We start from the raw sequence: 26,737 nt of genomic DNA on the forward strand, positions 1-26,737 counted from the left end.
TTTCCATGTAGGCTTTGGGTGACCGATGGTTTCTTTGTCATACAGAAATCACCAGAGTGAATGCTTGTCTCTCCTGACAGTGGGTGTTCTTTTCTTACCAGAAGCCAGCCCCTTGCAGCGGACAACCTTCTTGCTGAGGACATTTGCCTACTGTTGCCAGCCAACAGCCCTAAAGTTTCCCCGGAGCCCAGATCAGCGCGCGCTGGGCCTGGACCAATGTGAGCGGTTTGTGCCTAGCCCACCCGGACTCCCCGCCCCCGTGGAGCATGCAGCTGGCCAATGACAGCCTGGCCCCAGACGGCTTGGCTTTCTCCCCTCCCCTGTTGCTGCTCCCTTGCCCACTCTGCCCCGCCCACCCATCTCCAGCTCCGATTGCCTCCCGTGGCGGTGCTAGCTCCAGGAGCGCACAGAGCAGCGGAGCCTCGGTGAGCGGGCACCCGCAGCCGGCGGTCCCTGCTCGTGACCCGGGTCAGCTGCTCACGGCTTGAAGCGGCTTCTGACCCTAGGGACGGTAGGTCAGACGAACTTCATCCCTGAAGGTATCTGGTGCAGGAGAAGACGTGTCAAGGGCGAGCCATGGACCCTGTGAGCCAGGTAGAACTAAACAGGGCAAGCGTCTGGTTGGGTAAAGCCTGGGACCCAGACACCTGGACAGGTGTCCGCAGCCCTCCGCTCATATTTTTTTTTCTTTCTCTCCCTTGTCGTATTCATCCGTAGCTGGCCTCGGCGGGTACCTTTCGAGCATTGAAGGAACCGCTTGCCTTCCTGAGAGCCCTGGAGTTGGTGAGTAGCTCGGAAGCAGCAGCTGCCAGGTGGAACCAGGTCAATTAGGGCACCCTCTGCCCTGGTCTATTCACAGTCTGAGGTCCAGCCTCCTTCAATGATGCCTGCTCCCGAGGTGCCTTTGCGGGGCTGCTAGGTAGGATCGAGGTCACACTGGGATTCCAGGGGGAATGCATTTGTGCAGGAACTAGAATCACCTACCTCCCTTGGAAACATACTGGCCAGCAGGGGCTGTTGGGGGTAGTGGAGTGGTGGGGGGAGTTGGGAAGGAGATGAAGAAGCCTCCAGAGAGCTCTGGCCCACTGTGAGCCTGAGGCTAGGCAAGGTAGTTGCCCAGGAACGCTGATGGAGAGCTAGGAGGACTTGTGGAAGCCTGGAAAAGTTGGTCAGCACTGGGACAGCCTCTGTTCTGGACCTCACAGCTCTGAGATGACTGCTCTGCTTGAAGCTCTAGCTGGGCGGGGGGGGGGGGGGACTCCAGGAGGTTCAGACAGAGGGTAGCAGAGCGCGGACTTCCTCAGTATCGTTTCTCTGCTGTGGCTACTTCTCTTGGACCCTTCTGGCTTTTCGCAGATGCATCCTTGATCAGCTGTCTCGCAGGGTTGGGCTGTGGGAAGTTATGTTGTTCCTCTGGTTTGTTTCTGTTTTAAAGACCCACCTCGAGTCCTACAATTATTTGTCTGTAGACAGAAGCAAGGCACAGAAATGGTTCCTCACGAGGCCTCGGGGAGCAATGGCAATGTTTTGGCCTGGAATGATAGTTATCAGGAGTGAAGTCTGTGGGTCACACATTTCTTCTTGCTAGCAGGTCGGCAAGGCTAGAGAAGCCGTCTGAACGGAAAGTTCAAAGCCCGTCATGTGGCATTAATCACGGGCGCTAACACGGACTAGCTGGGAAATTATGTAAGAGCCTGCTCTGTGCTTCACAGGCAGAGACAAAGCTTGTGTCCGGATTTGACTACATGAGTGTGACGCATGTTTACATCATAGTTTCGGTAATCACACTTGCCCTGTGCATTGATCTAAACAACAAAGCCTGATTAGATGAGCAATTTAACCTCTTCAAGAAAGTTCTTTAAGAAGGCTCAGCTACTGACTTTCAGTTGGCTATTCTGACACTATGTTTTCCTTTTATAGTGTGTGTGTGTGTGTGTGTGTGTGTGTGTGTGTGTGTGTGTGTGTGTGTGTACACCAAGGCCATGGTGCACACGCAGAGATCAGAAGACAATATGAGGGTTAGTTCTCTCATTCCACTTACATAAATTTCTGAGATCAAACTCAGATTGTCAAGTTTGGTGGCAAGAACTTTTATCTATGAGAGATTCTGCCAGCCTTAATGTTGTTTTGTTGAAGTAGTTTATTTGGTTTTGTTTAGTTCCCAAGTCCAACAAGCTATGCAATTCTCACGGTTGAAGGACCTTTTAGTTGTGTTTCTTTACCTCCTCCTTGCTTTCACTACTTAGCCATTCAGCCAGCACTTCTTGTGAAGGAGTGGCCTCTTAAAAAAATCAAAATAGTCCTTCAGCTGCCAACTAATATGACCCCAAAGTTCAGAAACCTGGCATCATTTCTGATATAACCCAGAACTATCCCACATGGCTGTTCATTCTTGAACTGACTTTTGCCTCCACTCACAAGATCTCTGTGATAAATTTCAAAGCCTGGTCAGTCTGAGAGTTCGTTTATATCACAGTTTTTTGGACACTGAATCAGGACACGAGGAAGCTGTCCATCAGCTGTCACTCTGAACAAACACCCTTAGGTAACTCTCAGATGCTGACAAAACATCACTCAGGGGTACACTGTGTCTTCAGAATGCAAAGGAACTGTTATTTAACCTCTGTGAAAACTGACATTTAACTTCTCATATTCCAGGCCTAGGGAAGATGTTTGTCTATATTTTTCTCAGCTAAAATGCTAGCTCTCCAATAAAGTGTGTCTCATGCTTCCCCATTTCTGCTTCCCAAACTGAGTGATTGATTCACTCCGTCCCTGGGCTTTTGTTACTATTATTCATTTATTCACAAGAAGCATCACAGTGCATTTCTTTTTACTACAGGTTGTTTTTTTCTTGAAAGTGAGAGATTACAGTCCTGGGCAAAAGAAGAGCCTGTGTATGAGCTGTGGCACATGGAGCCTCTCTGAAACACTTGTGCGTGTGTGTGTGTGCATGTATGTTCAGATGATGACAGTAACATCAGTGGATGTGCTGCCTCCTAGAACAATAAGATTTGTCTTGGCTCTGTGTCTTTCACTAGCCCCACTCAGAACACTTGGTAACAGTGAGTGATCTGAAAAGCTCCACTGGTGATGATAAAGCACTTAAAATATCCCAGTTTCTCTGTTTCTGTAGAAGTTGACAAAGTGATAAGAAGTGGCTTTGAGGCTGAGTCTCCAGTATTTAAACTATAATCCTTTTCAGCATTTATATCACAGAAATAAAAGTCCACATAGATATACATGTTCCATAGTCCACTTAGGTTTCTATAATAAATTGCCCTAAATTGGATAGCTGTTGCATCAGAGATTTCTTTCTCAGAGGCTGTAAGTTTCGATCGAAGGCTGACAGATTCTGTGTCTGGCAAGGGCTCACTCTTTGGTTCACAGATGGCACCTTCTCCCTGTCCTTATCTGCCCTTTGTAAGGGCACTAATGCTGTTCATGAGGGTTCTATCCTTGTGAGTGACTCATGTCCCGTCTAACACTGCCATTTTTCGGATTATGTTTTGACATGTAAATATTGGAAGATATAGACACATCTAAACCACAATAATATGTTCAATGGTATCTATTGCAACATCATTTACAGTGGGAAAGAATGGAAACCATGAATAAATTCATGTAGAAAAATACTTAAAGGTATATAATTTGTGTAAATGATGCAGTATACTACAATTAAAGACAATCAGTTAAGGACAGTCATTTATATGGAGGTTGAGGCCTGTAATCCTCATTGATACAATTATTAAGGAAGCTAAGGCAGGAGAATAAGCCTGGGATACACAGTGAGATACTGCTTCAAAAGAATCCTTAAAAATAGAAAAGAAAGAAAACAATCTTTCCTTCCTTTTCAAGATATTTCATAAACTTCAAATGGAGAAGAACAATATTCATTCTCTTAATCAGTATACAAATGATGTGCTTCACCAGAAGTGCAGGATACCTGCTCTACACAACATGCTCTTTACAAAAAGAAAATACAGTGTGTGTGGTGTGGTCTGGGGTGTGTGTGTGTGTGTGTGTGTGTGTGTGTGTGTGTGCGCGCGCGCGATATATGAACACATAGGGGAAGCATAACATTATATACAAATGAACTATAAATTGTGGTTTTCTTGACAAGATGTAACTTGGTAGTCGGTATTAGAGAGTGGGGCAGGAAAGTCATGAAAATCAAGATTGCAGACATATCACTTGTTTAGAGTTATAAAAGTGAGTGACTCTTAGGAACTCAAGTTATAAGTGCTTTATCTATGGATGGACCATTTAACTGGTTGATGTCAAAGTCATCCTCTACTTTTGGGCTGATAGCCTTAGGGGGAAGGTATACTTCATATGCTCTTTCCTTACACAGAGCTTGTGGATAAAGTAATTTAAAGTCTTTATAGCTCAGAAAAGCATGGAGTGGAAAGCCTTAACCACTTTCAAATGTCCCTGGGGAAAACTTGCCCATCCTTGATCTCTACTTAAAGGAGATCAGACGACTTTTGCTGACTCTTCAAAACTAGAGATACAAAACACAGACCTGACTCTGGTAGTCTCTTTTATTTACTCCCTGGGGAGAAATTATGTGCTGTAAATCTCTTAACCTTCTTTTTGGAAATGTTATAAAATATCTCAATTTATCCTGTTTTCATATTTTGAAAAGCTATGCACATATCATCCTGTCTTCTACTGGTTTTTCTTATTTTGTTACTTCAATACTACAAGTAGGCCTCCTTTTCTCTCTCTCAATGTGTGCAAATGCATTATTTCTTTCTTCTGCTATTTATGAACTCTGGGTTTGCACTATGGAATTCATGTGAAGTTCCTGTTGGTCAGGACACAATAATGCTTCCAAACCCAGCATTGTTGGAAGGATACTGAAGGACTATTCCCCCTGGTGATGCTGTGTGGCCTGAATACTCTAGCACTAATCTTTGTGGCTTGACTAGTCCTCTAGCATTATGGTGCAGTTCCAGATTCTCCCTTTGCAGAAGAAACTTGCCCAACTTTTATAACCCTTATTCTCTGATATCCATCTCTAATTTTACTATAACATCTCCACTGTTCTGGCCTTCACGTTTCTATCCTAACTTTTATTTCTGCCCCTCTACCTCCCTGATGCGGCCAGCCAATCCAGAAATGCATGTGGTCTATTTAGGTGACCATACTATCACATTTATATAATCTCTACTCCTGAAGCTAAATTCTAAGTTATGTTCTCCAAGAAGCACCCCTCTTCTGTCTGCTTCCAGTCTGCCTATCAAGATAGCATGCATGACTCCTACTGGTAGCAACCAATTGGTTTCTATAGCAGTGTGTGATACAGTGATGTTATATGAGTGAGAAGAGGCTGGCAATCACATTCCTCTATAAGCTTCGGATGAAGATACATTTCTTGTGTCATGTTGTCTGTTATGACATTGTTTCACTTTGGGACTCAGGACTGCTAACTAACTCATCAAAAACAAAGCCACTGGAAACGCTAAAGCCAAGGCTTGCCAACCTCACTCTGAATTGTGTCTGTCTAAAATGTTACAGCCTTCTTCCTTCCATGTAGCAGGCACTCGGTGTCTCCAGTCTAGAAGATTAAAAGAAGATTTAAAAACCAAGACTATCATACTTCATGTCATTTATCACTTCCATCGAGGTATATATTTGAGACCTTTTCTGTAATTGTCAAGGAATGTCTGACTTTAGAGAAAAACTCAACAAATGTCTATTGTTTTTTATATTTGGCTTCATTTTCTGCTCATTATTAGTTCACCAAGCAAGTTTTAGCTAAAATGACTTTTTTCACATATGATGTCCATGAAAATATTTGATTATAAAGTTAATAATCTAATCACATTTTTATTGTTATTCTTTTGTTTTGCATACCATAAGCAACTCCCCTTTCCCCCCAATATAAGCAAGATGAGGGATTGTAATAGAAAACATCGAAATCCAGAGTGGCAGTCTTCCATTAAAGGGCTGGTGTATCTAAAGCTAAGCCAATGTGTATTTAATTATAACCTTCTTGCCTCTGACAAAATTGCATTCAGTTGGAATAAGGATTGATACATGCGTGATGAGAGCAACACCCCAGAAGTCAGCACATAAGGCTTCTTTGAGTTTTCTGAGGCAGCTGGCATACGGACCCATCAGAACAGGGAAAAATAAGAGAGGAAAATTTCTCTCAAGAAGATTCAAATCTCTTCCTGTCACAGATGTAAAGTGAGAAAGAAAGCCATCTATTAGTTTTTAAAAGTTCTAGATCTGTAAGATGTATGTGTGCAGGACCATGGCCTTCTTGGTGTCTTCATCTTTTGTGGGCTGCATCTCACTTCCGCTGCATTTGTGCATATCCGTGTTTACCGGTGCAGCCACATCAAATGGGAATAGCACAAGTATTAAGGCCACCACAGCTGCTGGACAAAGATACAGCAGAGCTGAGTCATATGGTGACCACTGTGGCGCTTTTGGTCTTGATACATACATGTTGCATATTTGGTAGACTTTTCATATTTGAACAATTTGAAGATAGCGGACAGATGGGAAATTTCCTATGAATCATTTGTGCCTTCTCCCAGGGGTACTGCTTCTAAGCTTCCCCAGGACAGTCCTGAACATACTACCCCACACCCACTTTTAGGGAGACATCCTTATCTACTTGAACATCTTCCTCATGCCTTAGAGGTTGTGATGCACTTAAAGAAGTCAGAGTTCTCTTTATGATGCTATGAGACATTCTTGGAAAATCTGCCCCTGTACTTACTCAGGAACAAGACAATCCAAGCAAAGTAAACTAAAAAAGGTCAACAAAATTCTGTGGGCTAGAGGAGGTGGCCACAGATCAGACTGCAAGTCTCTTCCCACCATACACTCAGGAGATTATGTGCCAGGTACAGCAACAAAGTTAGATTAGCTGAAGCTACCTCTGCCCTACACGGGGACTAACACTGATGGGCAAAGAATGGTGTGGAAAGATGATAAAAGAATGAGATGCTGGGACCTCCCTTTTCAGAAAAGTTAACTCATGCAGGACTACTGTGGTGTCATGTGACCAAGAAACAGCAGAATGCCAGGATTAGACGTGCATTTATAGAATTCTATAAAGATATAAATGTAAAACGTTGAATTGTGTCAAAAGTTGAATAATAGTTGTAGCATCTGTGGCGTGAGGAATTTTCTTGGGCCTATTTACACTCTGACCATTAAGAGTGAATAATATGCTGCTCAGAACCTGGCAATCTGCCTAGGCTAGTTTGGAGGTTTCCTTTCTGTCTAGCATCCTTGAAGCCACAAGAACTGCCATCCCTAGAACAGGTTATCATATTTCTCTAGATTCTTAAAAATCAGGTTATGAGGTTGATGAGTAAAATGATTATAAGAGGTAACTGTTTATCAGTGATGACTAAACTTGAGGCAAAATGAATGTAAAAGATAACTCTGGGACTCTTAGGGGAGTGCCTTGACCCTACCAAGAGTAAAATGATAGACTCTAGACATCCCCTATGTGGAAGTATGTGGCAATAGGGTGGGAGGGAGGGTGGAAGGGGAGTGCGGGAGGAGGGGAGGGAGAGGGAACTGGGATTGACATGTAAAACAAGCTATTTAAAATAAAAAAAAAACTAAAAAAAAAAAAGATAACTCTGTTCTGTCACAGTTTATCAATGATGACTAAAAGATATGCACTAGGAAGTGAGACACATGCCTGAAAACAATGGTCTATATTTTGGAACAGCATCAATCTATTGATGCTTACTGAGTTCTGTATAAATAACTAGCACCCTGACTGCTAGTTAGTCAGGCTCTAAGACTGCTGCCACCACCAGGGCCTGGATCACTCTTTCCTTTTCCTACATCTTGCCTCTCTGTTCTGGAACCTGTCAACCACAGGAGGGTGCTCCTGGGAGTTCACTGGATTAGCTTAGCCTCCCAGCAAGAACTGAACACTGGGGAGAACACCCCTCGCCTGCCTCCCCACAGTGTCAGGAATTGTAAAAGAAATCATGTGTGTAAAAGTCCATGCTGAGCCAGTAAGTGCCCTGGCAGTGGAGGTTGGGAGCTTTTGATGGTGACTCCAATAGTAGAGGGCTGCTGGATGGCGGAGGTACTGAAGGTGAAGTATGGGAGCTTGAGCTGTGCTCCCCACAAGGCTGAGTCCTTTCGTACACATCCTCCACCCTTTAGCCACTGCCTCAGACTCCTCAGAAACTGCAAGAGTGAGGGAAAATCTGACTAGGGAGGTGACTCAGTCAGCAAAGCGCTGGAGAACCCAGAAACCATGGCAAAAGCTGGGCATGGTGGCATGTACTTATGATCCCAACAACAGGAGCTGGAGAGAGGAGGAGCCTTGGGGCTTGCTTTGCAATCACATCAGCCTACCTAACTTGATGAGTTTCGGGTCAGGGGTAGACCCTGTCTCAAAAATAAAAAATAAAAAATAAAAAAATAAATAAATGTGAATGATGCTTAACAAACAAATATACATGGCTGTCCTCTGATTCCCATATGCATACACACACTGCTCATGGACACATACATACACATGCATATGCACACATTAGGAAACGCACAAAAGAGAAAGTTGAAACTAACTCATCACCCAAACAATCATGCACACAGGATCACCCTTCCCCTGCCTCTATCCAAAGCCCATTTCCTGCTCTGTACATGTTTCACACTTCTCAGTCATTTGGAGGCCCTGGTGATGGTTTCTTGCTGAGAAGGTGGCTTTCTCACATGTCCGTTCTTTTGCTTGGAACACTCCATTTCTCTTCTTACTCAACCCCAACTGGATAGGAATTATTTTTCATTTAGGTGTCAGCATGGCTGCGAGACATTACTGGGTGATTCTGGCCTCTTAAGGGAGTCTAGACCATACTCCTCAGTGCTGTGGTTGCATTCCAGCCAAAGCAGACTGTTGGCATAGTAATCTGCTCATTCTAAAGATGGAGTGCAGCTCTTGGTACACAGAAGTGTCCACTCCAAGAACATCTGCTAATCCCTCTATATCTCCCAGGCCTGGGGGCTCTCAATATTAGATGGAAGAGCAAGGGAAAGAGGCAAGAGAGACGCAGAATGGAAGATGAATAAATGAGTCCTAGACAGCATGGCCCTTTCATGGAATCTGTTGTGAAGAATTGGGAAGACTCCTTAGAAGTACATGTTAAGTTGTTAGTCTTAGTTGGGAAAGGGATTAATTCACATATACTGAGTGATATAGACAATATTATGATATAGACAATATTACTAGCTAGTAACAGAAGAGAACCCTTACGAAAATAATAGGTAAAAACTTAAATAGGCCAGGCTTCATAGCTCAGCTTTCAGTGACCCAAGCAGCAAGAGTCCATAGAAAAGTGGTTGCCATTGCAATATTTTATACATGGAAATGCTTTCCCTGTCCACATTTCTGTCTATTTCTTACTCATTTTAACCAGGATTCTCATCTGACATCCCAGAAGATGGAATGCAGTTGTCCCAGCTGATCATTTTTTTAGTTAAACCCAACTATCAACCCCAGGCCATATCCTAAGCAAATAAATTAGTGTATAGATTCATTGCCCACAGGCCAAATGTCATTGTTATTCTGTCACTTGTGGTTTGATTTTAAAGGGTCATGAGAGTCAAGCCATTAGCCTCTACACCATCCTTTCCAATGGAGCAGTAGGAGGAACAATCTTTAAAATTATGGGCATGAAGGGATCACTGATGGGTCTGTATGTAGGTGGCAAAAATTGCTGATTTACAGGGCTGGAGAGATAGTTCAATGGTTAAGAGCACTCAGGTTCAATTCCCAGCATTCTCATAGCAGCTCACAGCTGTGTGTAACTCCAAAATTTGATACCCTTCACACAGACATATATGCAGGCAAACACCAGTATACGTAAAAATAAAGTAAATCATTAAAAATAGATGATTTGCAACAGACTGAGCATTGGGAATGTGTGTGTGGTATGGAGTGATGTGATGTGGTGTGGTGTGTGTGTGTGTGTTTCATGTGTGTGTGTGTTTATGGAATGTGTATGTTTATATATGTATTGTATTTGTGTGTGGAGTATGCATGCATGTGTGTGGTGTGGAGTGTGTGTGTTTATGTATGTATTGTTTTGTATGTGTGGAGTATGTGTGTTTATATATTGTGTTGTGTTTGTGTGGTATGCGTGTATATGTTTGTTTATGTATATATTGTTTTGTTGTGTGTGGTGAGGGGTGTTTGTGTATTTCTTTGTGGTGTGCACGTGTGTGTGGTGTGTGTGGAAGATGTGTGTTTATGTATTATTGTGTGGTGTGTGTGGTGTAAGTGTGTGGAGTGTGTGTGGAGTATGTGTGTTTATGTGTGTATTGTGTTGTGTTTGTGTGTGGAGTGTGTGTGGAGTGTGTATGTTTGTATGTGTGGTATGTATGTATGTGAAGTGTGTGTGTGTGGGGGGGTGGTGTGTTCATTGATGTCCTAGGAAACAGAAAATTTATAGAAATGTCATTGGCTTGCTCCATGTGACAAATGCTGTCTGTTTTATGACAGAAAATGAATTAGTTAATAAGCAAAATTTACCTGAGGCTTGGAGAAATGTGGGTTTGGAATCAGCCATGTGATGGAGTTCTGGCCCTTTTTAATTTTAATTTAATTTAATTTATTTTTTAAAGTTGTGGAATCCTCACTGGTCAATTGCAATCAAATGGGTGTCATAAATATCACATCTTTGGCTTGTTTATAAGGGTAAAATTTTAGCAGAACCCCCAGCATTTTCTCTTTGGTACCGCAGCTGTGGGACTGAACCTGGGGAGAACTTGTTAATGAGTATGCTGCATTCACAGTTGTAATTAGCTCTCTCCAGGCCTCTAGCTCTGTATAAACATTTTGCTCAATGTTATGCTGTTATGTCAGTTATGATTTGTGTATACGTGTTCGTTTGTATTTTCTTCCCAATGAAAAAAAAAAAGGTACATGGTGAGATGACCACAAGTCATACATAAGCAGCATTAATGTTAATGTGTGGATAAGAGAAGTTTTGAAATTGCTGTTAATGGTTTGTTTGATTTTTACTATATTCTGAGGACTAATTAGTAACTGTGTTTATAAATGGAATGGCCAAATCACTTGCCTAAAGGCAGACAACTAGTATAATAAAGTATGTGAATCTAATCAGACAACAAACTCTGTATCCTGAATCAGCTTCCTGAATTCTCTCCATTGACAGAGGTCATCCCTCGATCTAGGGTGTCATGATTTCCCCCATTGACAACAATAATAGAAAAGGCATATATATATTTATCTGTATTTATCATCTAATAATAAAATATAAGACTTTAGGAATTTAAACTTTTCTTCTTATTCTTACTTCAGTTTCCTTTCTACTATCAAATGCAACCAGAAATAAAACAAAATTGAAATACGAAGTACCCTCAAAAAAACCTCTTAGGGACTTTCTTACTACTCAAAAATATCCCTGTTTCTTCAGAAAACTTTATTTACCTTATATATCTTATAGAATATTCATTCACTAGTCCACTCTAAAGAAATTCAAATCCAGTAATCCGTTATGGACCTATGCCCAGGAAGACATCTGGGGATTTTAAGAAATCTCTAGATACTTAGCAAGATTAAGAACACTTAAATTCCTTTGGATGTTCAGAAATTACTTAAGCCAAATGCCTTTCATCACTGATGATGGGGAATGAGTAAATTTTGTCTGCTTCCTGTGTGTGTGAGAACCATGATTCTTTAGGTTTGTTATTTGGAGGATTTGTGTGCCAGATAAGAAGACACTCCTCTGTAGTGTTAACAGGAAGTGCTCATCCACCCATCTGGTGGACTTTAGATGGCTTGGCTCTGCTTTTCTACGATGACTTCACCTTTTGCTGGTACCTGACACACAGATCACTAGCATGTTGGAATCTTTCCTGAGATGAGGGCCAGAGCCACAAAGGAAAAGGGGTGGATTGAAGAGTGATTCTAGAAAACTACCAGGTATTGGCCCATGATCAGGGTGTAACATGGAGACCCTCAGAGACAGGATATCTGGAAAAGGAGACAGCTGGCCAAGGAGAGACTATAATATGATTTAGAATGTGCTGAGAGATCATGTGTGGTGGCACATGCATTTAGTTCCAGAACTCACAAGTCAGAGACAGGGGGATCTGTCAGTTCAAGGCCAGCCTGGTCTATATAGTGAATTCTAGGACACGTACTGATACATGGTGGGACCCTGACTCTAAAGAAAGAAAAGAAAATATGTGGATTTGGAACCATACAGATTTTAGCTCAACCACCAACCTTGGATATGTTCATGGACAAAACTAATTCACTGAGCCTTGAGTGTCTTAGGGACTTTCACCTCCATCAAAGATATATTAAGATTGAACTAACAGCCAAGAATCATTGAGCAAACTACTCTATCAGTGTTTGAACTGTAAAATGGAATGTGCCTTTAGAATACAACATTGTGGGGTAAAATGGGCTAAAAGTGTATGAAAGTTCCCATTTAGGGCTCACTGATGCTAACTGTCCCTAAACCTAGAAATTAAAGCTTGCCTAGGGATGCAGCTCAGTGCTGACACATGCACGTGTCTAGCACTCATTTAATCTTCTGCCTTACCAAACACAAAGACAAAAGCATCAAAACAAGCAGAGGCAGAGGTCAGGTCCCTGGGAACTTTTCCTGTTGGGCAATGCCCCACTGACTGACTTTAATGTTCATTTTCTACCACAGTTCTGTGAAAAAGTAGGGAAGGTGTGTTTTCATCTGTCATAGTTAGGAAATGAGGCTTATTCAAGAACTTTCACTGGTAGATTTTTTAATTCGATTTATGAAGCTATTGAAAGAAAAGCACAATTATTCATGAAATCACCAACATCACTCGTGGGGTGGTTATATTTGAAATTTATTTTAAAGTATATAAGCACTCTGATTAAATGGGCCAATGGTTGTGTAACCATGAGGACCTGAGCTTTGATTCTAGCACCCACATAACATACAAGTCAAGGATAGTCTTGTCTTGTACATGCCTGCACCCACAGTACTATGGCTGGGAGTAGAGACAGGGGGAATTATTCGGGCTTGCTGGCTGCCAGCCTTGACAAAAATAAACTGCAAAAAAATATGCAAGCTCCAATGTACTTGGTATGTTTGGCAGCATGGCATGCACAAGAGAGACAGGTTATGTAGAGTTGGCTGAAGATCCTGCTTGGTCACTCATCAGCTGTTATTACTGAATCAATGTGCTTTTAGAAGACCACTGTAAGACTTGACTGAAGATAGGCTGGCCAAATGGTACATGCTCAATAAGAGACTGTTCCAAAGGAACATCTCAGAGACCAACAAAAGAGGGCATCTGATGCACTCCTTTGGCCTCTGCACACAAACACAGAGGTGCATTCACCAGCATAAATATGTATACATAAGCTAAGTGTGTGTGCGTGCACACACACACACATACACACATGCACACATGGACACCCACCCCCCCACATAAAAAGATACATGCAACATTGATTTTCAAGAGACAAACAGGGCAACTATGCCCCAACTCGATACCACAGGGTAAAAAGTAAAAATGCCTGTGTCAGAAATGCCTTACTTCTTTTGAAGTTGTTGGACAATTAGGTCACACAGCACTCTGAACATTACAGGACATTGTCATTGTTCTTTGTTGTCCACCAGAACATGGTGGTGAGTTGTTATTGATAACGACAGCACAGAACATGCTGAAATCAAGCCAGTATGGACGTGAATAGTTCCTACCTAATAGCTTGCCTTCATGGTGATTAAAAGGTTTTGAGCTACTCTGTGAGCTACAACAATGGCAAGACATTACCCCTGGTACAATTGTGGCAGGAATATGATGGAAGTAACCAAGCACTTTCTATTTTAAGACCTGCTCCTTAAGTTAAAACTCATACCCAGAACCATTATCAAGGAAAGAACTTAAGGCTACATATGTCATAGGTTCTAGGAGAGAACACAGTATTAAATCAACTCCTAAGGGTGTTTCATTGAACTCATTGGTCTGAGAGCAGCTTCTGTTTACAATAGATGGTGATTATCATGGAGACCCACAACTGAGACAGAGAATAAGAAACAGAAGAACGCTTGGCTTTAAAGGGAGAGTGTATACTGCACCCTCTCTCTCAGGGCTCTTTGATCCTTGCAGAAAATGGGTCAGAAAGAGTGAAAAGCCAGGGGCCGTTGATGGATTCAAGGATATGTTGTCTAGACACAGTAAGGTGGCTGCACATACAAACTCACAGAATACATAAAACCCTTACAAACCCAAACCAGACAAAATCCCATCATGTAAAGACAGGTTGGGCACACAATTCCACCGCTAGCCCTGGAGTCACTGGCAATTTTCATTGCTGGAGGGAAAGGAGATGTATTCTTTCTTATAAATGCCCAGCCTTAGCCTGGCTTGTTTCTATCCAGATTTCCTTAACTTAAACTATCCCATGTACCTTTTACCTCTGGGCTTTTATCTTTCTTTATTTCTGTATATCTTTTCTTTACTTCTTACTCTGTAGCTTGTTGGTTGTATATCTGGGTGGCTAACCCTGATGTCCTCTTCTCCTTTTCTTGTTCCTTGATCTCTTCTTCCAGATTTCTTCTCCTATTTATTTTCTCTGCTTGCCAGTCCTGCATCTCTTGTTTTGCTATTGGCTGTTCAGATCTTTATTGGATCAATCAGGTGTTTTAGACAGGCAAACACAGGTAACACAGCTTTAGAGATTTAAATAAATATAACACAAAAGAATGCAATGCATCTTTGCATCATTACGCAGATATTCCACAACATAAATATAACACATATACAGATCTTAAAATAAAATTCTAAAACACAAAGCACTCTGAGGTACCAAGAAAAGAGGATCAAAAGAACAATTACAGCTTTGGTGACAGACCTGTTTCAAGGGATAAGGCAGAGAATGATAGAGTAGAAAATGCAATGGCCTCCTCTGGTCTCCACGTGTGCATGGGTCCATGCATCTGCACACACACGGCGGGGGGGGGGGGAAGATATGGAGACGGAGAGGGAGATGGAGAGGGAGATGAAGAGGGAGAGGGAGAGGGAGAAGGAGATGAAGAGGGAGAGGGAGAGGGAGAAGGAGATGAAGAGGGAGAGGGAGAGGGAGAGGGAGAGGGAGAGGGAGAGGGAGAGGGAGAGGGAGAGGGAGAGGGAGAGGGAGAGGGAGAGGGAGAGGGAGAGGGAGAGGGAGAGGGAGAGGGAGAGGGAGAGGGAGAAGGCAGAGACTGGAGAGAGGATCATCCATAACTCAAAGACTGTCAGCAAAGCACTAGGATTTGGGAAACAGTAGAGATTAGATTCTTCCTCATGAACTGTGAAAGCCTTTAGTGTTTCCCACATCCTAATCTTTCAATTTTTGTTTGTTTTTCCCTCCATTTCTAATGGGAAATGTCCTTCTGTATATATGTTTCTCTTATTGGTTGATGAATAAAACACTGATTGTCCAGTAGCCAGGCAGGAAGTATTGGCGGGGCTACCAGACAAGGAGAATTTTGGGGAGGCTGGACATTTACAAGAAAGAATAGATCTCTATGTGTGTATTCACTTGGGAACTGAGTGGTGCCCCCTGCCAAGAGCAAAATAGTCAAAAGAGTAAAAAAAAAAGCAACAGCTTGTATTTTACATACACATACACACACACACACACACACACGCACATGCACATACACTATTTTTTTTCTTTTCTTTTTCTTTTTATTAATATTTTTTTCCATTTTAAATTTAGATAAGAAACAAGGTTGCCTCACAAGTCAGTACGAGGTCCCTCTCCCTTTCCCTCCCCTCCTCCCGTGCCCTCCCCCCATCCCCCCCCCCGTTATCCCCTCATTCCCCCAGGGAGGGTGAGGCCCTCCATGGGGGTGTCCATAGTCTGTCATTTCATATAGGGCAGGGCCTAGACCCTTCCCCAAGAGTTCAGGGTGAGAGTGCACCTCACATTGTTCTATGGGAGTCACATACACTATTTTTAACAAGGGCTCCGAAGAGTCTACATGCAAAGCAAACACTCTTGCCCATCAATAAATTTCTACAACCTCTGTTACCCTAGTTTTAATTGGAGAGTGCCTTGCTCAAAGTACTATATATTTTAAAGATATTTGAAAAAGAATGATCCAGTTACCCTCCAATGTTGTGGTTACAGTGAGATCATTACCAGCTACACATTTTTTAAATATAGTATGAAGTCTAGTTAAATAATTGTTTCTTTAATCTTGTGTTGACATTGTACATTCTTCATGAAGAGTGTATTCTGTTTTTAATTTGGAAATATATAAATAAACAGAATTGATTGATGAAGCAATAGTCACAGCTGCCAAACATGACCATTTATATAAGCTGCTGCTTTTGACTTTCTGGGACATGGTATGAGTCCACTATTGGAAGTTATGTAGGTCTGTGCACCAGAGACCATCATTATCTTTCCTTATCTGAGGCATAGGGAGATATATGTGTGATTCCGAGAACATCAAACATAGCTGTTACTACTTTCACAATCTTTCAGAACAGGAATAATTTCACAAATTTAAATTTAGACCATTCTAGTTTACATCTTATTTATATATCACATTAAATTTACATATTCCAATTGTGTCTTATTTTATTTTCAGTGATAGTCTAAGCCTCATCCTGCACTCAGGGCATTTATGTACATGTGCTTGAGTCAAATGCACACAGTTCTATAAAGGAGAATATGTGAGGAGACTGGAGGCACTCAGAACATTAGTGGTTTCTGTTGGGAAGGATAGAATACAAATAGTGTTACTGTACTAACAGCGGGTTTTGAGGCATATATGGCTTTTAATTATAGAAAACTGCATTAATGAAATAAAGTAAACCATATAAAATATAAAGAAAATCAGCAGCTTCCAGGTGCCAAGGCCTTTTTCTTGGACCACATTGCTGGTCACACTTGGTATTAATTGCCTCTTTCTCACACATTGCTACCTTTGGTCACTGTATTAGTTACTCTTCTCTTGCTATAATAAAACACAGTGGCCGAAAGCTACTCATGAAAGGAGTTTTATTTGTCTTGTGGCTACGGAGCGGCAAAAGTCCATCTTGGCAAGGAAGCATTACAGCAAGTGCCAGGCATGGAGTAGGAAGCTGAGCTCTTACTTCCTTAACCGCAAACATGAGGCAGAAAGAACAAATGCTAAACAGGGTGAGCCTTTAAGCTCTCAAAGTCTGCCCCCAGACCTATTGTCTCCAGCAAGGCTGCACCTCCTCAACTCCCCCAAATGGCACCAGCAACTGGGAGGCAAGTATTAAAATACTGGAGCCGATGAAGGACATTCTCAGTCAGACCACCGCAGCCATCTTCGTCTCTTGTGAATTCACGTAAAAGTTGTTGCCGTTTATTCTATATTCACTGTACCTCTTTCTACACATTGTGCCATCTAATTTAAAAGCTCCACTAACATGTTTCACCCTACGTATGCCATCAGGGCAAAACTTGTCTAAAGAACACTGATGTGTCTTTCCCCTAAAATTAAGCCATAAATCTGACTCACAATTAAAGTCTGTAGTTGGAATCACAGGTGTCCACATAGTGTCACAGAAATTGCAACTTTGAGTCATCCCTTTGTCTAATTTAATAATGTGTAATAGCTCCAAGAATATTTAAAATGCTGTCCAGTTATCCTATGCTGTTTGTTGTTGCTGTTTTAGTTAAATTTGGGATCATTTCTTTGATTCATTGCTTTTTATTTTTGTTTCACTATTTTTGTTGTTGTTGACGTCATGCAATTATAACTTCATACAACGTGATGTAGTAACATAAACAAATTCCCAGGAATGATACAACTAAATTGCATACAACATGCATATTAACATTCCATAATTCCAATAATGATGATCAATAAGAAAAATATCGAGTAAAATATTCTTACTATAGCAATTGGCATACGCTTTATCTTTCTTTCATGTTTTAGCATATTTATTGGGAAAGAGTAGTTGCCAATGTAACCCCAGCTTGTACATGCTAGGCGAGTGAGCCACCATTAAACTATATCCTCGGCCTTTATATTGGTTATTCTTTACTGTATTAGTGATTAGTCACTTTATAAATCATTTAGTCTTCAGGATAGAAGTACTGCTATTATTCCAAAACAGTTTTGTTTTACTTTCTGAACATGTTTTCTATTTTAATAATTTAAAATGAATTAAGGACAGACTACTTCAAATTACTCTGTGGTAAACCTTTTGTGCCATTAAATAAATTTAAATTGTACAAAAAAAAAGAACACTGATATATGCTGGTGGATGGCTCAGCCTTGCAATTGCTACAGTCAATTTGAACATCACGAGGAGGTTGGCATAAGGGAACATTACTGAAGGCAAAATGAAGAGGATTTCAACAGATATTTTGGAACAGTTATGCTGGCTGTATGGATCATTCACAAATCTAGTGCTCCTCCCAGGCAGAGAATGGCCCTCAAACATGACAACCTTCCATCTCACTTCCTGCTTTGTATACGTTTTTGTTGAGATCCCTACAAGTGACTCCAACTTTCAGAAATGTGTGTATCTTCATTTTCTTTCTCTTCAGGAATAGAATCTGAGGCTTATAAAAAAAATAAACTGTGGTCAAGTGTGCTAATGTAATAATAGCTTACAGCACTGACCTTTGACCCCAGGTCTGCCTGGTTGCCAAAAAGGAACCTATGTGTTTAACCTAGCAGCAATAAAGTTTTTATCCTTCCCTAGAGATCCGATCTATATAAATGGCAGAAGTGTCAGTGCAAAATTTACAAGATGATGGACCATCAGAATCTACTCAGTGTTATTCTCAGTGGGCCAGCAAGGCAGACGCTCAGTTCATCTTTCACTTAGAAGGAAAGCACTGTTCTTTTGAGTCTGGATCTCATGTGGACCTGGCTGGCCTGGAAAACTCAATGTGCAGTTAAGGCTGGTCTTGAACTCCTAATGCTCCTGCCTCCCACCACCCAGCTGTAGAGATAACAGTTATGTGCCCCCACACCTGGATACAAGTTCAGTTTTAGAAAGTTTTGTCTTGTTAGAACAGTAAATGAGAGTATTGTTGTTTTGTTTGAATTGAAACTAGTTTATTTGTAGACAGTAGAACCACAATTGCTTTGACAAATGATGGAAAACATTCAGAAAAACAAGAGGATTGGGTGCTCCTAGATTTTCTCTTTTGTTTTGTTTTAGTTGTGTGATAGAAAAAATTTTGAAACAGAAAGTTACCAAGAAAAATATTTAAATTCTTCTTTTTCTACTAAAGACAATAAATTTATCATTGTATATTACCACTCTAGAGGTGGGAGGGCCTGGAGGAATGGAGCCAATAAATGAGGTAGATTAACATTTCATGCAACAACTAACTTTATTTAGGGCATCAGACAATTTATACTTTGAGGGTTAAGAGAGGTCTCATGAGTAAAGTTGACACGAGGTCAGGCTATATACATTCTGAGTAACAGCAGCAAGTGGGCCTGGGTAATCTGAAGTAGCCCCACTCTTCTAGGCTACACCTTGGAGGGACATGATCAGGACTCTTCCAATAACAATCCTGAAGAAACTAAGGTCATAAGGCTCTTGTCCTATTTTCTTGAAATACTCTCATGAGTACTCAGAATTCTCCTCACAAAGCTCCATTCCAGTACTGTGTTCCGACATCCATAAACTATCCTATTTAAAATGAGAAGTGTTCAATAGTGAATTCACTTAAATGATATTTCTCCTCAAACTGATGATTCCAAACTTTCTGGATAATGTCAACATAACTTTCCAGTTCATTTTATGAAACTAATATAACTTTAAAAACAAATCAAGCAAAGATAATATATTATAATCTAGTATTATTAATTTATAAGTAAAACCCTTTAAATATAAGCATGCCAAATGTTGCATCATATGCAAATTATGTTAATCCCACAGGGTGAGAATAAGACCACTGCCACAATTTTTGAGCCAAATTTGAAGCAAGCTGTAATTAAATACTGGCCAGATCTGTACTTGGGATTCCCAGAGTATGGCACCAAATTATGTTAATCAGGGGTTTATAAAGGCACATCCCACAAGACTACATACTTCCTGCCTTCATCCAATCTGAGGCAAGCATACATCCTGATGTACTTTCTGCCTATGTACTTCCTACCTACATGTGATCAAGCACATACTCTATGTCATTGGTGCAACCAAGATTTTTTACAAAAGTACATGGTTTGCTATCTTACATGAATAGCCCCAAGCATTCCAGGAAATTGTCTGTCCTTGGACAAGGAGGCTTACAAGTTAGGGGCATTTTTGTTTTACAGATTTCTTAAGCATAATAATTTCAACTTAAAGCATAGTTGTAGCCATCATAATCTCCTCCCCCCTACACACACACACACACACACACACACACACACACACACTTGAATTATTTCCTAAGTCAAACCCTTGATTCTGTGGTGTGTACCTGTTTATACTGAGATCTAATTGCCACCATCTAGTATCACCCAGACATGAGTTTATGCACCCAGTAAAGACACTGATGAAGCAGAAGCCAACAGTAATTAGCAGAAACAGAAGGGCCAAAGGCTCTGTGATAGCTGGCCTTATAGTTACTATCTAGGAGGAACCTGAAAATGAAAATGGAATCAGTCATCATCTCGGGGCCAATTTTGCCTCTTTTTTCTTCTCTATTTTCTCTAATGATTCCTGAGTGGTTTGAATAGAAAAATGTTTTTATCTTATGGTCACACAATAACCTCCATGTTCTCCTTAGAGCAGATTGAGTGCCTTATCATAGTACAAAACTACTTCAGCTAATGGATCTACCTGTTTGGTTGATCTTGGTCTATTTGGTTTTAACAAGTGCCTTTTGATAATGATCCTGGAGGCCAACATAAGTCCTGGTATGTCAATAAGCACTATAGGTAGCCATTGTATCCCCTTTGCCAAGAGTGTCCTTTGTACATAACATTCTAGCCTTTTGTAGATGATAAGAGGCAAAGTACTGTCTTCTGTAACTACTTCCTACTGAGATTATGACATTGTTGTCAGGGCTCAGGAAGACTAGAGTGCTAGCCAAAGGCTGGGAGGCGATTCAGGTGATGTGGCATTCATCAGAAGTATCTGGTTTGCTGGCCCAGCTGAAGAGACAGGGGAAAATCACATTGGTTGAAATTGGTTGAAATGGATCACATGAGCTTTCAATAAGTCCAGGGCTTGCAGCCATCTGGAGCAGTTTGTAGTCAGACGTTGATTCCTGGGTGGCGTCTATCAACTCAGTGGAAATCTGCTGAAACAGATATAGGCTAGGGACAGAAGTTAAAGTTAAGAGACTTAAAGGAAAATCTTACATTTGGAACATCCCCTTCAGAAATAGACAGTAGGCAGGGAAGCATAGGCTGTTGATTGACATGACAGGAGTACATATCTGGAGTCCATTCAGATTATGACTCTGAACTTGCATGAATTGTTTAAGTTTACAAAAAGAGATAACAGTATTAGATGCATTAGCATTACTACTGTAGCCAGTACTGAAATTCATGTTGTAGAAAAAAGCAACTACCAGGTGTCTGTAGAAAACTGGAGTGGATGCGTCCCTTCAAGTCATAGCAAAAACTATGGCTTTGGGTTCAGAAACCATGAACAAACTTTCCTGTGTCCAGAGGGCTGGATATATAGATTGGACAGAGGTATTTTTAGCACCTTTTAACTTCTATACTAAGAGGACCACTAAAGAAAATTTAAAATCTTGACTCTGTGACTGATAGTAGTATTCAGTGCTTTACCACCTTATAAGAACTCCATTGACCAATGTTAAAACTCTGAACATCTTAGTATAATAGTGTTGTGCCCAAATTCTGAACCCCAAAATCACCAAGAGGCCCATTTCAATGCAAAAGCAAAGAGTCTTTTATTGTAGATGTTTAACAAGCTAACCCCATTAGCTCGGGCCTTCACCCCACCACCATGGCCAATGGCTGGAGAAAGACCCCAAGTAACCTCGAGGCAGGGATCTTAAAGGGCAGAGTAAGGGGAGTGTCTAGGGGTATGAAACAGTCCCAGGATTGGTGCACTTCCAGGTTTGGGTGACGTGCCCTGTGTTGATTGGTCAACTGGTTGTTATGGCTCATAGGCCCTCCCAGGGCGGTTGCTATGTTCTTCACGTCACTGTTGTGCACTGTCCGTAAAGCACACCCAGAGCCATAAAGCACATCCCCACCAGCTAACTTCTGATTGGTGCCTTGCCAGGAGGGCATCTGACCTTAGTGACCAGGACAGGAGCAGCAAGGTCATGCAAGCACGTGTTAGCCTGTAATGGCTGCTAAAATGGGGGACTGGTCACTATAATAGCAGAGAGGGAAAGAAATCTGAAATGTTTCTCATTAATGTAAGTCATTTTCTTAAACCTTTACAACTTGCTTTTACACACCTTAAAACATTTTCTTAGACCCTAATAACCTTTTCCACCCAACCATTTACCATGAGAAACAAGTGGTTGATTACTGAGAGCAGTGATTTCAAAGCATGTTTCTTTAAATAAACAAAAAGTACAAAGTTACACCTGAAGCTGTTTATTCTTTAATATCAAGCCTATTAGCAGGCAAACCTGTCTGCCTTTCTCAGCAGGATGCCTAGTAGCTCCAGAAAATGAAGGCCATATTTTTACATACAAAATGAACTGACAAAGTAGCAGCAGCCTTGGGTATGGAGCTGTTTCCTGAAGTTGCCAAACTAACAAAGCTACAATTAGCCATCAATACTATCAGAGATCTGAGAAGGAAAAATTACAGCAGGAAGTATAAACCAAACGACCTCTGTATGGATTAAAATGACAGAGACTTACTAGCTACCTGGATGATTGCCATAGTAGGCTCCTGTGGTCTTGATGGCTTCATTTGGGGATGGGACAGAGGCCCTATGTCTTTGGCTATCCACATAAAACAGCATTGCATCTTTAATTGCTACAGAGGAAACTGCTTAGGTCATTGTCTTGCTGCATCGTAAGATAGAAATATTCCAGTTTCTGGTGTTAAGTGTTTTAATGTTTGGTGCTCATTTAATTTTTTAAGATTATATAGTAATAAAGACATCATAACATAAAAATAAAACATTTTATAAACTTTAAATTTCCCATAGCCTTATAAACAAGTATTTAAAAATTGTTTCTTAAAAAATGCAGTATTTTAATTAAAACATTTTTTGGTAAAACTCCAAAAAAAGCTTAAAGTCTCTTAATTGTGGATTCCTACAATATCAAAAAACAAAATGTAAAGAAAGCTTTCTGTCCCGGCTGGTCGCGTGGCCCTTGAGTCCCAAATAAACACACAGATGCTATATTAGTTATAAGTCTGTTGGCCAATGACTAGGGCTTCTTATTGGCCACTCTGTCTTAATTGTTAACCCATTTCTAATAATCTAAGTATTTCTACGTGGTCTTATCTTACTGGAGAATGACTAGCACACCTTATCCTACTGGTCGCTCATGGAGACTACCACAACAGTCTCTGCCAGAACAGCCGCCATGTAACAGGTCCAGACCCTTCTCTGGTAAGATAAGATTATGTGGAATTACTTAGATTAATAGAAATGGGTTAACAATTAAGACAGAGCTATCCAATAAGAAACCTCTAGTCATCAACCAACAGCTTCATAACTAATATAGTGTCTGTGTGTTCATTTGGGGCTGAAGAGTGGCAGTGGGACCCATGAGGACAAGAAAATGCCAGAACAAAATAGTTGTTTTTCCTCAAGAGGGAAGAAACAGAGCACATCCACAATGTGAACAAGGCAAAACCAAACTCTAATATTGCAAACAACTCAATGTTCAATATCTGGGATTCACTCATGAACCTCTGGGCTCCCCCAAGGACCTGTTACCCCTCTGCAGCACATACAGACTGTCTTCTAGGCTCCAGCTGGCTCTAGTTCATTGCAGATGTTGTGCCTGGATTGCAGATGTTGTGCCTGGATTGCAGATGTTGTGCCTGGTGGCCATCATGTGGCACCAGCATCTTCAGAAATGCTGAAGTCCCCCATTGCAAATGGGCTGCACCTCTACCGACAGCCTCCCTTGGACTCTCCCCAGGAATTTCAGTTCTGCCACACAGTGCCAAGCCTCAGGTGTTCCATGACTTCTTCCTGCCTTTAAAACCAATATCACCTAAGTGACTCTTACATTACAAAGTCCATCGGCCATCAGGAAGTGTGTTCTTGTGTATGAACACATGGAAGTGTAGCTTTGATACCTTATTAAACAAGCATTGCTTTTAAATCCTATCTTTCATAAGCTTTGTTTTCATATTATGATTTTTGTATTTAGGACAAGAATTAGCACACAGAAATTCTTTCTAATCCAAAGTAACTTGGAGACCCACTGTTGCCTTCTTGTTTGTTTTATACCTTTAGTCAAGATGGTAGTGAAGTCACTTGGCAGGAAGTTACATGGCACTTATCCTGTCTACCTTGAGTAAAGATGGTTGCCAGCCACATTTTTGCCTCCATTCTTTTGGGGTTATTAGCTATGATGGCAGCAAGACACATGCTGCTTACATTACACACAATTCCTTTAAGATTACCTATACTTTAACTACCAGCATCCTGTGTTACAAGTTTTAAGTTAACACTTTTTGTGACAGATTTTACAAATTTTTAACCAAACCCAATAAACGTACAAATCTCATCATAACGTAGTTTTCACATAATAGTCTTACAAATCTTGAGATGAAGTTTATATCTTAGGCAGTTAAATGAAATCAATAGTCTCATTTTTATGCTGTATTTTTTTCTTTGCTGTCTTTTCCCTGTCACAGATTCAGGTGGTTCACCTAACCTAGAACACAGAGGAGACTTAAATAAGCATGCTTGGTTCTAGAGAAGGGAGAGCTGTACCCAATCCAGACCTAGCTTTCCAGTAAATTAGAAGAGCATAAAATAATTTTAATGTTATTTACATCCAAAAGACCTTTGAATCCCTGCTAAACTGAATCTAGTGGCCGTAAATCCCAAAGCTAAGAAATTCTGAGCCCTGGCCATCAAAGCAGCCATGGTGAACAGCAGCCACGGGGGCCAGTAACAGGCAGTGGCAAAGACAATACAGTAAGTAGTAACCCTAACTATGGCACAAGGTAACGTTTGAATTTCATGAACTTTAGCGATTTTACTTATTTTGATCCTTTTTGTGTATTTCCATAGACTTGGGATTTTGTACATTCACATGGTCATGCTTTGCTTAATGACAGGCATATCTTCTGAGCAATACATCTTTGGGTGACTTCATCACTATGCTAACCAGTTCCATCTAGATGAAGATTTGCTTTGGCAAGTACTTTTCTCCACAATGAGCTGATCTAGAGTTTTCAAACATTCTTCAGCTGCCTTCAAATCAGTACTTGCAACCTCCAATATTCACTCTCACATGCAATGAATAACAAGTTTTGAATCATTTAAACCAAAACCACTCAGAGCCCATAAATCACTCGTTGCTTTCGGCTGTGATTACTAGGGTGCCTCTGTGTCTTTATTTAATACAGGACATTAGAAATATCTGGCATGGGTCCTGGTCCAGCGCTCACTGGTCTTATCGCCTTCAACGAAACATATACTTTAACAGCGGTCACAACATCCTTCTTCACACAGTGAGTTCTTGATTCCTTTAAATCTCACGTCCAGCTCAGCCACTCAACATTATCAATATTTTGTTTGCTTGGAGCCATGATGAGCAAAACAAGACTCTACTAATCAAGCACCAGATAGAAGAGTGCAAAAAAAGAGCAGAGGCGGTGTGATGTATTTCTGTACAGAAAATTCTATAGGGAGGAGTATACTCTAAAATAATGATTAAAAAGTATAATATAGGGGACTGGTAGGTAGCTCAACATTTAAGAGCAATAGTTGCTCTCCCACAGGTCTTGGGTTCAAATCCCAGCAACCACATGGTGGCTCAGAACCATCTGTAATGAGATCTGATACCCTCTTCTGCTATGAAGGTGTATAAGAAGACTGAACATTCATATACAAAAATACATGCATTCAAAAAGTATAGTATAGGAAACATGAATTAGTACGGTCATGAATGATTGTTAACTAGCATTCTGTGCCATGTATAATCAATTGTTGTGTTCCTGTTACACACTGGTCACTTAGTGGTTTGCTTACAATCAGCATTATATAAACACCATCATGTGCTGTGGATTAGGCTTATTGTTAAATAATTGACTGATAGCTGGTGCTGAAAGAGATTGAGTCTGACAGCCAGATCTGGAGAATTCTGGGAAGAGGAAGGGTGGAGTCAGAGAGTTGCGGGCAAACACAGAGACTCAAGATGCGAATACTATACTGAGAAAGGGTACCAAGCCACATGGCTAAACATTGATAAGAATTATGGGTTAATTTAAGTGTAAGAGTTAGCTAGTAACAAGCCTGAGCTATCCATCTGTTGGCTGAGCATTTATAAATACTATAAGCCTCTGTGTGGTAATTTGATAAGTGGTGCTGGTTATTTGGGACCGAGCAGCTCTGAGACAGGAAACGTTCATTTACAATCGTGTCACCAGGCAACAGAAATTTTTCATTTTTTTGATGTATTAGTGAGCCATCATGTATAGGCAGTATGTCAGAAATTAATACACCATCACAGCACATGATCTTATATTGATTTTAAATATGTAACTAAAAATATACATCTAGTAACCTTATTTTTCCTCCCATGTAAAAAGATGACAATTGAGCCTTGGGCAGCAGATCAGTACCCATCCCAAGTATACACACGGACTTTGGACTCCAATAG

General features: G+C 40.9%; 1 protein-coding gene across 1 annotated transcript in view; it reads left to right on the top strand.

Moving 5' to 3' along the window:
* Nucleotides 1-377: 377 nt before the first annotated feature.
* Synpr (synaptoporin) overlaps nucleotides 378-26,737 on the top strand; it is a 331,824-nt gene continuing 305,464 nt past the window's right edge. Inside the window, exons 1-2 of the mRNA XM_005076392.4 lie at nucleotides 378-594; nucleotides 718-783. Of these exons, the coding sequence (XP_005076449.1) occupies nucleotides 577-594; nucleotides 718-783 (84 nt within the window). The 5' untranslated portion in view covers nucleotides 378-576. The remainder of the gene's footprint in view (nucleotides 595-717; nucleotides 784-26,737) is intronic.

This window comes from Mesocricetus auratus, unplaced genomic scaffold (genome assembly GCF_017639785.1).
Source record: "Mesocricetus auratus isolate SY011 unplaced genomic scaffold, BCM_Maur_2.0 Super-Scaffold_100006, whole genome shotgun sequence".
Lineage (NCBI taxonomy): Eukaryota > Metazoa > Chordata > Mammalia > Rodentia > Cricetidae > Mesocricetus > Mesocricetus auratus.